At 40.3% G+C, this 13,985-nt stretch overlaps 2 protein-coding genes across 3 annotated transcripts in view; one reads left to right on the top strand and one right to left on the bottom strand.

Annotated features, from left to right (window-relative positions):
• Positions 1-3,265, top strand: part of LOC112560615 (exocyst complex component 1-like) — a 34,669-nt gene extending 31,404 nt beyond the window's left edge. For both annotated transcript variants that reach the window (XM_025232552.1, XM_025232550.1), the window contains 2 exons: positions 853-924; positions 2,691-3,265. In XM_025232552.1, coding sequence (XP_025088337.1) covers positions 853-924; positions 2,691-2,843 — 225 coding nt within the window. In that variant the 3' untranslated portion in view covers positions 2,844-3,265. The remainder of the gene's footprint in view (positions 1-852; positions 925-2,690) is intronic.
• A 339-nt stretch (positions 3,266-3,604) lies between these two features.
• LOC112560614 (N-alpha-acetyltransferase 15, NatA auxiliary subunit-like) overlaps positions 3,605-13,985 on the bottom strand; it is a 29,288-nt gene continuing 18,907 nt past the window's right edge. Inside the window, 8 exon segments of the mRNA XM_025232549.1 lie at positions 3,605-7,170; positions 7,392-7,489; positions 8,968-9,111; positions 9,775-9,873; positions 10,837-10,945; positions 11,125-11,312; positions 12,722-12,785; positions 13,442-13,591. Of these exon segments, the coding sequence (XP_025088334.1) occupies positions 6,994-7,170; positions 7,392-7,489; positions 8,968-9,111; positions 9,775-9,873; positions 10,837-10,945; positions 11,125-11,312; positions 12,722-12,785; positions 13,442-13,591 (1,029 nt within the window). The 3' untranslated portion in view covers positions 3,605-6,993.

The raw sequence follows: 13,985 nt of genomic DNA, 5'->3' as shown, positions 1-13,985 counted from the left end.
AGCTTTAGTTCTGTCCACCCCGAGTACGAGAGAAGTACCATTCTGCTGAAGGTGCTCCAGTCCCGCTGGAAAGCGGCTCATGTCGCTCAACCCCCTCTATCCCCACCCCAGGGAGTTAGGTGCCAGGTTTTAGTAGACTAGGTAGGTGGGTTAGAATAGCTACAGTAATTGCACGTGTAAATTATGTAAATAGATCTATGTCTTTGAACTTGTTTATCTGTGTATGCTAGTCTGAGCGAATGCATCTATGTCCTTGTCGTGAACTAGATGAAAGTGTATCACTAGAACGACAGAGATTTGTGTTGTCTGTGTAGTTGTTACACAGCAGCAGAGAACACACATAAAGATCCGTGGACGCACCGAAGAAAAGACACTTTTGTCTAGGAAAAAGCAGGTCTTTTGTGGATTCCAAGGTCAGCTGAGAGCAGGTGTGTAGTGGTTGGGAAAAAAAAATCACAACACGAGGTAGAGATTAGACAACGCATCCAACGAACAGGAGCTAGAATTTTAGAGGAAAATTCTCCTTGGGAACTTCTGTCCTCTTCCCTGGAACAGATTGATTTGCCACTAGGGGCTGTGATATTAGCCCTAGTGAGGAAAGTGGTCAGTCTGGCTCCAGTTGTAAATGGTTCGTGTCGTGGTGTAAAGGGTAAATGGTTAATATGAGTGTTTGTTGTAAAGGGTGCTTATTTGGTGTAGAGTTGCATTTGCATGGTGCAAAGGCTGTGTATGTCTGATGTAGTGTGGTAGCTGTATTGTCAGACAATAGTTACATGGGTTAGATTGTGTGTGGCAGACTTAACTAGCATATGTCGACATTGCCTATTAATCTGAAGTGAATGTTTGTGACAGGTAAAGAAGACACTAGAGCACTTGTACAAGAAGGTGGAGAAGCAGCTATGTGAGGAGGAGAACCTGCTGCAGGTAAGAAAAGTTTAGTCTCCTTGACTAAAGAAATTCAACCTTAATGACAAGCATACATCTCCACTGCTACCATCTGTTTTATTTTCTAATGTTCAGTCACCTGTAGGGGTTCTCGCAAGGCTGCTGCTTGTCCCCACTACTGTTAATACATAGTATGAAGCACAATGGAACTTTCCTATAAAATGTGCTGTCACTCTTGTATGCTAGTGAATGTGTTCAGTGGCTCTTTTCCTGACATTGTGATGAACATTTCCCTAACTATGCCACATAGACAAAGAAAATGATCTTTGACTTTGGAATGACTTCCCACCTGAGTCGAATCAACCTCATCATAACCATACCATCCCACTAAGACCATGCTGTCCCTACTCAATGTAGATCAACACAGGACCAGGATAAAATAAATGCTCAAGCAGTAACACCTGTTTCATGTTTCATGTCTGCATATACATTTAATAAAACCATCCAAACTAAAGAATATGGCTTTTCTGTTTCAAAAATTGATTTAAGAGAAAATTACTTTGTGCACAATTGTTTGATTTGTTCTCTGAATGCGTTTTGCCAAGTGATTATTTTTAGTAAAATGGTGGATTACCTTACTTGAACAATGCAAGGATCTTTTGTAACATTTGACATTAATGGCTACTCCTATCATCAGAGATCTTGGGTGAATTCGACTTTCGGTGTTGGGTTGATTTGACCCAGGCCAGTGGTAGATGTGACTGGAGCAATATGGTTTGGGTCGCTATGACCAGTGACCTCCATGAACAGGCAGTTTCTTTCACAAAATAAACTTAAATTATTTTATGTGATATCTGCAGAAAATTGTAATATAGGGTAAATGGCAGGTTACAAGCAGTCCGATTAAAAAAATTTTTTTTTCACGTGACTTCTGCCTAAAGGTTGCAGTAGAGTGCAAGCTGTCGACATGTCATGTTGAGGATATAGTTGCAATGAAGATAACCTTTCTATATCAAAAATACATCTGTGAAAAATGTGGGTCATAATTAAGGTCTTAACTCATTTCATAGGGACACAAAGCAAAACGATTTATTGGAGTAGTTGCACAAAAGTATGTGTTCCAATATTCACAGCTATTAATTAACCTATGACAAAGATAACTATTATTGACATTAGGTCTGTTTTCTTCCTCGAGTCCAGTATCTTGAAGCTGCTAGATTGGTAAAATTGTGGTAATTGTCACTCATTTTCTTTCTGATGTCCTAATATTCAAAAGTTATTCCTCACCTTTCTTTCCACTGCATGTTTATCTTCATATCTGGGCAAGCTCATGCATTGTTTCCATTTTTTTATGCAAGCAAGAAAATTTTTCCCTGCTTTGCTGTTGTCACTTTATCTTGGTTTAACTTGGAGCAACAGCCAAGTGATCTGCTACTTTAACTACTACATAACTGTGTTCAAGTTCATTTAAGGTACTTCTTAAACAAATATCTGATGAAATTTTTTTATACCAGGTAAAATATTTTCCAGATTTGGTCCTTTATATTTCTCCAGTTAAGAAGTAGATTAATGGCCTTGCTTCCACCATCCAGCATGAACGAATGATTCAGTGTGTGCAAGGGTTGTTGTAGGGTCAGAAGCAGCATTCTGTTTCCCTCATTAGCTCAACTAGTCTTTCCCCGCAACAAGGTAGAAGTTTGGTCCTTTAGTTTTTATTTTTAGCCATTTCCTGTTAAAAAAGAAATGCAGTCTAATGTTTTTGTGCGACATGCTTTATCTAAAAAATTTTCTGGCCTCTGTGGTAGGTGGTGTGGCACGAAATGCAGGATGTCTTCATCAATCAGTATAAACACTACGACGAACTTATGAAGAAATGCTATCCTGACAGCCAGCTGGGCCTGGAGTTCACCATAGAGAATGTCCTACAGTATTTCTCCGACATTGCTCAGTCACATTAAGCACATTGGTCGACAGATGTAGTTCCAGGTGCACGAAAGATTTTGATTCACCAGTAAGTGTGACCTGGTGTTTCTCAAACATTTCTTTGTGCTGTAAATTTTGCCCTGATAATGTGAGCAGGAGGTATGCCTTGCTTTGCACAAGTTTAATGGTGTAAATTTTGGGGCATCAGAATACGAGGCTATTACAGAGGGAAAAAAAAAACCGGGACGAATAACGTTTCGCAACACATAGGCCAAGACAAAAGACTATAGCCTACCAGCCATGGGGACCACAACGTCAATGCAGTTTTAATGTGGAAGATGTTTATACTATCTCTTGCCTTCTCTGCTGGGTAGTCACGGGAAGTAATCTGGCACATGCCCACGTCAGCCTCAAACCACTGAGTCTGAACGAAATTAAGATTAAAAAAAAAATCCAACTCATTCAGTTGTCTGTGCATAACTCTATCCTGCTACTATAGTTATACACAATTTCCTACTAAAACACTCCGTTACCGCAAAAGCCAATACAGCAAAGGAAGGTGACACCTGTTACACCTGTTGCATGATAGCTGTTTTTCAAAATGCCATTGGATTTATCCCCCCTTTTTCAGATGGATTTAGAAAGGTCTGGGGAACAGTTGATTTCTGATGTTCATGCACTGTATGTGATTATGACTTCTACAAACTAGCAAAATTCTCACCGCAATGCCAGTAGAACACCTAACAAAATGTCATTTCACCATTTTCTCCTATTGTACAAATATCAATGAAGAGAATTCATAAAAAACGATTTATTCACAATAAAGCACACTTCAGTTGTACAGGGGTAAATCTGAGTGTTTTGGATTTTGGACAATTGGACAAAAGGAAATTACACTGCTGAACATGTTGGGCTGGTATTAAAGGTCTGCCTGTAACCCACTAGGCCTTTTGGGAATGTCTTGTTGGTACTTCTGGCCCACCTTCTGGTCTTCCACAATATAGGTATGAAAAGTGAAATATACACAAAAAAAGATCAACACATCTGCCCAACAGTTTGTCTAGATGTTTGTGGGTCTGACTGTCAATACTTGCCAACTTTACGCTTAGGTCTGAAACATCCAGCCACTATTGTCCATATCTTTGAACCATGAAGAGGACTGACTTAAAGATTATACTTTTCCCTATAATCTAAAAACCCAAAAAGAACAGCACTTTGGGATGTGTCCACTGTGAGGGACATTGGCACTGGGGTAAATATTTCACATCATATGATAGTACCAGCAGATTCACAGAGACTTTGCAACTTTCTTTTTCAAGTATAGAGATTAGGTGACTACACGAATGTATGTGACAGTTACTATTGTTTCTTGTAATGATTGCTTTTCTGTTTCACTGTGTAGCTACAAAGAGCTGAATGGGCATAAGTAAAATAGTAGAATAAACTACTTATACTTATAGAAAGAGCTGAATGGGGCTTCTTACACATTCTCTGTGTCGTTCTCAACAAGCAGAAAAGATACAATCAACAACAAATATACAGCAAATCTCTTATCAAAAACATTGTTCATATGCCATCAGAACAATTAGTGTGCACACTGATCTCTCTCATGTACACTGAGATAAGACAACACAAGTACTCCAGCCACAAGTTATCTGCAGTCACACTAGCACATCATTCTTGGCTCTGCTGGTGCAGTGTTTGCCTTCAAGTTCCACATGGCTCTTAAATATTGGTATGTAGGTCAAGCTCAACAGGCCAAAATGTGGACTAAAGTGAATGGCCTTATTAAGGTTTTGATAGCAGTAGTTCCCAACATGCATGGAGAACTATTTTCAGCTTTATCCTTTCATCCTGCAGAGTTGTTTGATGGACTAAAGCAAACACTTATAATCTTGACTGCACAAGGGCAAACAGTAGTGCTGCATGTAAAGACAGAAAACAATACCAGGACTGTGGACACTGTCCATTACCTTTAATCACAAAAATTGATGGATGAGGCTGAGGGGAGGATAAAGCTACAGAACATTCTTTTGATGGAGTGGAGCTGAACAGTTCGTGTGAATTTACTTCTACCCAGTAGCAAAGACTACCCTCACTCCATTTAAAAAAAGTGTTAAAGCCTTCAGACTGGGTTAAAGCCTTTAGAGACTGGGTTCCTTTTAAAGAAATCAAAATTGTGTGTAAGAATAATTCCCAGAGGTGAGTTTCATTATTACCTCCAAAGGCGATTGTCATTCATTTTATCAAAACTCTCCATTCAAAGATGTCACAGATTCAAACTCAGACAATACTGATCCTTTTTATGACATTTACAGTGACATTACAGTAATGGGTCACCCAATCACCTGCCTTATTTTATTTTGTCACAGTTAGAAACTAAAATTATTTAAGTAGGTTTGGGAGTGGGGAATGTTTTATGCTGAGTCAGCAACTAAGGTTACATCATGGCAAAGCGGTCAGCCCTGTAAACAGATGCCACATGCACAGATGTAACAGTGTGCCCAAGACAAGAGCTGAACCTAGGACACCCAACCCTCACTGTACTGGTGGCAAGCACTAACTATTGCACCATCAGATGGCCCAGTTCGAGGCATGAAACTCCACTTGTCTAGCCTTAAATTACATCTTAAATTAGCATCTGCTTCAGGAACAGATGAAAGAATTGGAAGCTTAAAACAAAACCAAAATCCACTGCTCCTCATCAACTGCTTATGGCCAAACAAAATGCTTGGAGAATTTGTAATTACTCTCACAAGTACAAGGTCTCTCATTATTCATGGTGAGAGTCTTGTGCTGCCCTGTCAGGAGGTCACTGTGAATATGCGTTCTGGGAGTGATGTTAGATCTTTCAGACATGCACGTGGCTCACTGGCTATCTTGTGTGATCATTTATGTTCCTTTCATAAGTAGCATCCTCGGATCTATCTTGCTACTCAAGTCACAAAATGTGGAAAACACAGACCTGGAATTTAATTTCCACTTGCTATCCGAGGGGACTGATCACAAGTTACCCACCCACCTTAAGAAGCTCTGAATTAATGACACTTAACTTGCTGCTGACATGACTGCAGTGCCACTAGCAGCAGTATTCTAATGCTGCTACAATCACAGGCTTCCCGCTGACAAGCCACCGTAACACAAACTATACATTATTTACTCTTGAAACTCTTCACACAATAAAATCATATATTAGTCATGCTGACATCATATACACATAGTGTACACCTAATGTTAAGAAGACCATGCTTTTTATGGTACTTATTTCTTTGAATGTGCTGTGGACTCCAACAGCTCATGCATGTTAATCTGTACTTGCACACTCCCCCCCGCCCCCAAAACCATCTCATTTGGTGCTGAAAGAATCAGCCACTTTCACACCCAGACCCCATAAGTCCTTGGCTGCGCAGTCTTCCCTCAACTGCACTCTAAGCACTGCAGAAGACATAGTTAATGGCATGGCTTTTGTTACAACATGCCCACCTGGCTTTTGCTGTGGACGTAGTTATGGCGTGGTTGTTATGGTATGATTCACATTGGGTTGTCACTACCAATCTGCTTGACTTGATGCTTGTGACCCTAGTGCTGTCATAGCCAATGCAGAATAACCAGAATGCTTCAAAATCCTGAGAGTATTCTACCCAATCAAAATGAGACAAACGGGAGGGCCAGGTGTTGCCAGCCAGTCATCAATGAGACTACAGCACAGTACTGCCATCACAAAGCTCTAAGTGAGATTACAGTGTGGTACAGCCATCACAAAACTCTCAGAATAGAAGGCAGGACAAAATGGTATGTAACGTCCACAGGGATCTGGTAAAATAAGTTATGCATGGAGCTCATGTCTAAAGCCAGGCCTGATGAGCAAAGGCAAACAGCTGTCAAACATCTGTCCTGAGACAGCTGCTTGGATCAGGTTATAGAACTCTTCCTGCAGCTTCCTAGTTACTGCCTCTTGCATCCACATGTGTAGCATGCTTATCTGGTGGCCTGCGGCTGCCTCGTGTGCAGGGTTATGCCCCTTGGTTGTACCCAAGAAAGAAGACAGCTTCAGCAACCACAGGTTAGTCAGTGGCCAGCGTGTTGAGTGCTGGACTTGTCTTCACACACACACAGAACCAGTCAGTTCACTGCCGGCCAATAGTCATGTGGACCAGTCCACACAAACTGCTTGCTCATAGAAACTTAGGACACTGAGCCGTTTGTCAGGATGGCACAGTCTCCTACAACCTTGGGTGAAGGGTTCATGAAGACAGCTGCACAAGGGAAGAGGCTGTGACACTTCATCTGGTATTCCTGCACAGTCTTGTCACAACAACCAAAGTCTCCAGATTTTAAGCTCTCCAGCACATGGCAGCAGGTCTGGCAACAATAAAAGCAAACTGCTAAAGACATGCCCACAGCCCTACCTTTTAACATGTGCATGACTATTCAAAATAGCCTATAGTTCAAAAGTAAAGATTTTTAAGGTCAACAAGGCTTAAGCATCCCTACTGAAAGGTGTGAGCACAGCATGACTACATGTGGTAAGAGCAGCTCACTCTATATCTGGAATGTACAACGTAAGCATAGCATGAGCTTACCTTGAGACTTATGCCTTGTATTTCAGAGGAAAGTGTGGTTGCCAAGGAAATGGCTTTCTCCTGAGTTGACTTATCAAGTAAATACATCATTTGTGCTCCTGAAAATAACATCGCTGTTCCAAATACTCAATGCAAACAACATCACTGAACAAAACATTCTGTGAACACAACAATAGTGCTCCAACAACTTACCGTTCTACACACTTTATACAAACATCAGAAAAACACAAAATCTCTAATACCGTAGTTCTTATGCATAACAAATACTGTCACAACATATAAACAACAGCTCACATTCTGCTCAGAAGTAAAAACAGATTTCACCACTCCAGATTTCCGACAGTACCCAAATTTCCCCCAGGATTGAACTATTTACACAGCTGGTATTGTCAAAGCCATTTCAAAGAGGTCTATAGCTGCCACTTGAAAGCAGTTAAAAAGACTGCATGGTGGAGAAGCAAAGGGCCCAACATAGACATTGGCCATCAGGACAAAGCAAGCAGAGCATAAAGTGGGAAATGTGCACTCAGAGTGTATCTGCTGCTAAACAAAGCATGTGGTAGGTAGCGGCAATATTTGTTTTTTAAATGTAAAGTGTGTGAAAATACAATAAAAAGTAGGTTTAGGAGCACAGATACCTAACTTTGTACAGCTTTAGGTTTTATCGTTTTGATAATGTTCACAACTTTGCTAGCCTGCAATATTTTACAAGTAATTGTAACTATGACAGCTTCACAGTTTGCAACAGTAGGTTGCTCTTAGTTCAGACAAACAAGACTGGCGGCTTAAGGATTATTGGTAAACCTTAACCACATGGTCAAAAAAAAACCTTTGATGCATGGTAAAAGTCAGTTTGATTGGTGAGTGACAGTAAGATGAGCTGTATAGAGAAAGCACACCAAGCCTTAGGTACTCAAATGGAATTTTCCAAGGGTACCATCGTCACAAAATGACTTTCAATGGAAAGTAATCAAGTCCTTAGAAACAACTTTTAGTTTTGTCTTCAGCACAATCCACAATATAAAATATGATAGTTGGAAATAAAACCTTTAATTCAAATTTAATGATTGTAGTTGCAAATAAAACAAGGATTAATGTAACAAAAAGGATATCAACCATGATATTTTGGGGTCCCTTGTGTTTCTGTGACTGCCACCAAGGTGAGCGCGAGAGACAAGAAGTCTAGATGGTGAGGCAGGAAGAACCGTGATAACGAGCACAACGAAGTAAGGAGACATTTACAGCAAAGACGGGCACAGTCCACTTTGTAAGTGATAGAATCAGTGATTGAAGCTAGTGGGTGAAGGAGGAGAAGAGTGGGGACATGTCTTTTAAGTCTGAAGCCAGGTGGCCAGCAGCATTCGCAACATGTTGAAGGGTGTGGTGTGTGGTGACAAGGAGGCCTGCAGATATCCAGGTGTGAGAGTGACAGCAGCAGTGTCATTCATTACATTTGTACGTGTTAAGCGATGGCAATGTTACTTTGTTGGTAAAATAAATAATTTTTTTTTTTTTTGGGGGGGGGGGGTAAATTGCTGTATATAATCACAAAGTCTCACTACTTGCATCAACTCACCTGCTAACAAATGTTGTAGGGAGCAGCTATTGGTAGACAGAAATTCTTCATTCAATGTCTTTGGGTCTTTGCTTCCATAGATCTTCCCCATCTCTTGCTCTATCACAGTCTGGACTGGTGCAGGCAGCTCAGCCTGGCCTTTGACTGTAACACATTGGAGACTAAATGTTTGCCCAAACACAAGGTTGTCATAGATATGGTATGTACCGCTACAGCAAGCATAACAAGTTACATCCACACCAAGCAAATCATTCAAATGACACCTTCATAAAAGTGCTAACAGCACCAGTCTCTACAACAGTACTAGGGTAGCCAGCACCATGTGTGTTGGTCTCCTTTCTTGGGTTGAACCATTCTTACATGTCGTAAACTTAAAGTTCCAACTCCACTCCTAAGCCATGAGTCACTTTGCACTTTATCCATAGGGAAGAGTTAAATAATCAATGAATGTCAGTGTTCTGATAGTTGTCTATTCTCAAATATATGAAAAGACATTCGTTTATAATAACCTTTCAAATGAAGATTCAGGCCTTAGGTACTATTCTCTAAGGAAATATTCTAGTCTTCATATTTCGGACACTTGCTCTTCTCAACAAATATTCACATCAGATTGTTCTCTAATTGTTCTCTAGGCACATGCTTGAACTGAAACCTGAAGTGTGTGCAGACTGTGTCCAGACTACGTGACCATTATACTGCTACAGTCAACAGGGGCAGAGGATGACAAAAAGGAAATAAAGATGTAATTTTAAGATAAATCTTTGAAAAAAAGGAAAACTTTTTGAACAAACTTAAACAGTTACTCACCATGCATATAAAAGCGAATGAGGCAAGTGTGTAGCTGTGGATCATTAGGGTCAGCAGCAATCCCACGCTTTATAGATTGCAGCATAAGTAACAACTTGCCTACAAACAAACAAAATTGCATTAAAAACTATTCAGCCCCTTTCCCTCTTCAAGTAACTAAAACCTCCCTATTAAAACTTGCTAAAATCCACCAAAATCAAAACCAAGGGTCTTAACAAGGAAAATCGACCAGTCTGCTTATGATCATATCATCATCGCACATAAAACCACACTGATAGTCTAATCCACCCAGGTCCAGATTAAACAACCCCAGCAGTGACACCTGTTCTACATTAACTAAACGTCTTCACATGCACCTATACCAACCTATAAACTACAGAATAAATGACCACTAGATGTACTTTTTCTGCAGAATATAGGATAAACTTTCAACCAGAAGTTCATTTTAAAATGTACTTAATATTTTTAATACATGACTTATGCACACACAAAAATCATATTAGAGCACAAACTGTCGGTTATAAAATGTGTTGAAGAGGTAGCTGTCACACAGAAGATGTAAATACAGCAAAATATGTCCTTACACAATTTTTTGTCACATCAAAGTGTGGAAGGTCTTACTGCAGACATTCTAATATATGACAATTGATGGAAAAGATATTTTTTTAATGCACAACTTTATAAATAAAAATATCAAAAATCATTTAGTGGTGGTCACATTATTTTAATGGCTGATTTTTTTATGAAGCTAATATATGCAAAATAGCTGTCATCTATTTTATTGTTGTTTGCCAAAAAATTACATAACCTTACTTCAGAGGCACAGGTAGATAAAGTTTCTATTAAAAAAAAAATAAACAGACAAAAAAAAATCACCCACTACACTATAAATTTGAAGAAAAAAAATTACACACAAACATTATATGCTGGAAGAAAAATTCACATACCCTATGCAATGAAAGAAAAAAGGTTTTGGTTATCATTAGCTCCTTATGACTCCCAGTGAAAGAACATTTTCCTGACCTTGATTAAGAACAATCACAATCATTACAAAATCACTACCTTTTCTAGAGTAGATCTTATATGCCACGGTGTGAGTTTCCACACACTCTGGCAGCAGATTCTGCAGTGGTCGCAAGAATTTTATTGCTTGTTCTAGAGGTTCCTCTGTCTGCAAAAAAATACACATTGCTGGTTTTTAAACTTACCATTCGACATTTGTCTTCTGCATCCGTATAAGATTTTTTACTATAGATTTATCTGTCATAGCCAGCACATTACCCCCATTGTGACAGTATTTCACACCAACGATCATTAACAAAAAAAAAGCGCTGTCAAGGGTGCACCAACCCTAGCCAGTTTGTCTGGTATAAGTTCCTCCTCCTTGGGCCCATCCAGCTCCCCATCAGTGGCCTTAGTTTTACCCTGTTCCCTACGTTCCAGCTCCGCTCGTTGCTTCTGCTGCTCCACTTCAGCTTTTTTCTGGGCCTTACGCTGTTTCCGCTTCATCTTCTTCAGCTCACTAGGGGTCAAGTTTTCTGTTGCAAAAAAAAAAAAAAAAAAAAAAACCCAACAACTGAATCATGAAATGAGTCATAAGTGCAGTTAAAAACAAACTTCTTGATCAAGCTCTCTACAACTGCAGTGATTACAGACATTCCACATGAGTAGCAGATTACTTTACAAAAAAAAAAAAAAAAAGCCCATGACTGCCATGGAATTACCTCCTCTTCCTAAGGGAAGGGTAGGCTCACAAGGATTTCACAAGTTTTTATTAGGGGTCAGTGTACCAGAGCTCCCCAGCTGTATAAAAAGCTAAATTTTCGCTGCCTGTAGAGAAGCGAAAGCAATTAATAAAAAAATAACCACTAAGGTAGATGGCACCACACCTGTTCCTCTCTTTCGTTCCTCTGATACAACCATTCATCTCTGCCTCAAGGTGGAACTTTGGTCTTGAAGGCTAAAGGCCTATTCCCACGCTGCAATGTTGGACACTTAGCAGGGTTAGCAGCCCCCCCAAGGCCTTAGTGAGTTGTGCAGAAAGGCCTTCTCGCTAGGTTTTGAGATGTAGCGCGTGTTTCTATTTCTCGCTAGGCCGACCTACATAGTAGGGCTGTAGCCAATCGGAATGCTTGAACACAGTAGGCTCCGTCTTACCTCCACATTGTAAATAATGGCGATGTGGTCGGAGAAGAGCTGTGTGCTCATGACTTCTCTTTGGGAGAATTATCCGTGTCTGTTCGACAATGCACAGCCCGATTACATGAACAGATGAAAGGCTAGAATGCCTTCAGGGAAATCGCTCGTGATGTGGGCAATGGTATAACAGGTAACAATTTAAGAGTGGAAGATGACATTCGCAAAAAGCGTCTGCACGTACTCTCGTGAATTAGAAGACACAAATATGCTCCTAAGCGACTCCTTCGCATTCCCCACTCCCTCACCCACATATCTTTTTCTTTCTTCTCTCTCCGCTACATTATGCAATATCACTATCGTAGCCACAGTTGCTTCCAAAAGTATCTCGTCGTCGATGTTGCCTGCCATATTGTTGACTACCCATAATGCGCTGCGTGGATGACGTCAGCTCGCAAGACACTTGTGTGGCCTAGCTACGTGGGAATAGGACGATGGCGCTAAGCTGCCTAGGCGCAGGTTTTTTGTACAAGAACACTGCAGCGTGGGAATAGGCCTTAACGACTGGGTCGATAATTTAGGTGTGCTTTTCTGCATTCCTCACACCTTGCTTAGCTGCTACTATAACATCCTCTCATCTGAAATCCTTGACTTCTGCGCAAGAAGTTATTTGATTTTTACATTAAAGCAAATACGTACATGTTGGCTTGTATATCCCCACAAACTTCACTTTGCTTCAAGACTACAGAGCTACAGAACGATGTTAAGCGTTTAACTAAAAGACATGTAAAAATAATTTTAAAGTAAATACCTGTGTCCATATTATTTTCTTGTTCACTGTCTGCTAAAGGGTGATCATGCAGATGAAGATAAATCTGGACAAAAACACAACTATTTAATACAGGCTCTCTTGAATAAGGTAAAATATGTAATATAACGATACCCACTATTTCACCATCACTACATGATAGGTAGGAAGCCAGGAACAACAGTTATGGCTGTGGAGAGATGAGGGTTGTACAACAATTGCCTTCGCACAGTTCTTGTCATATGTAGGATGTCAATCTATAAATATGAGCTAAGATTTGATGGGAGAGGCAGAGGATGGAAACCAGTGGTATCATCGTCTGCTAACTGCTAGGTCCATAGAATTTGCCCCACAAAACCACCTGCAGAGCTACAACAAAAACTGTTCAAGATAGGTAAAGGGACACTGTCCCTAAAATCTCTATTTTGCAAGTATCTGCCCACGAGAGGTGTCTGTTGGGCAAGGGGCCCAAGATGGTAGGTTTTGCTGAACAAGAACTCAAGGCACACATGCCTATTCTCTCTCCTCCCCCTACCCCATTTTTGCTACTTGCTAAGTGCTCCACCGAATTCTCATTTGTCCCCTATCCACTCAGCAGCTACTTGTGTTGCTGCAATAACTGTTCTCTATTATAACATTACTGGTCTCCACTTTTCTCACTGGGTTGTTTTGTGTTGCAGAAGCTATTCTGTTATAACATGACTGGTCTCTAGATTCAGTTACCTGTATTGCTATCCTTGCAGCTTTGAAGTAGAAGTGATGGCTGCGTAGCTGGTCCTCCAGCCGGAGCAAACTGACATATGCTCTCAGGGTCATCTTGCGCATGCAGTAAGTGTGGAAGTCAAATTGGTCTTCTATGATCTCCGTAAAATGCTAGACATTGTCAAAGATACAACTTTAAGACAAATTGTCAAGTATCAGAGGTTCATAATAACACCAGTTTCAAGATGACTATCAGATGCAAAATAATTGTAAATGTTTTAATGAAACTTTTCATCAATTTCAAGTTCCTGCAATACATTCTTAGGTCCTAGAGTTGTTAAGGTTACAACACACTGATAGGATTAGCAACAGCCTGTTGACTGTGGGCATTTTTTGCTACATATGAAAATGAGGATTAATGTGCGGCTGTGAGGGTTGTTGAAAGCTTCTAGAGGATGAATGTACTTAATAAATGGTAAACAGGTGGCCAGTTGATCACTTCCTGAGGAAACACAGGTTGTTGAGACAAGCTGCCTGTGGGAGGTAGAAACTATGCCCGCTAAAG

Source organism: Pomacea canaliculata, linkage group LG3 (genome assembly GCF_003073045.1).
Source record: "Pomacea canaliculata isolate SZHN2017 linkage group LG3, ASM307304v1, whole genome shotgun sequence".
In the NCBI taxonomy this organism is placed as follows: domain Eukaryota; kingdom Metazoa; phylum Mollusca; class Gastropoda; order Architaenioglossa; family Ampullariidae; genus Pomacea; species Pomacea canaliculata.
The sequence above is the reverse complement of the archived record's forward strand: the minus strand, read 5'-3'. Positions and strand labels throughout refer to the sequence as shown.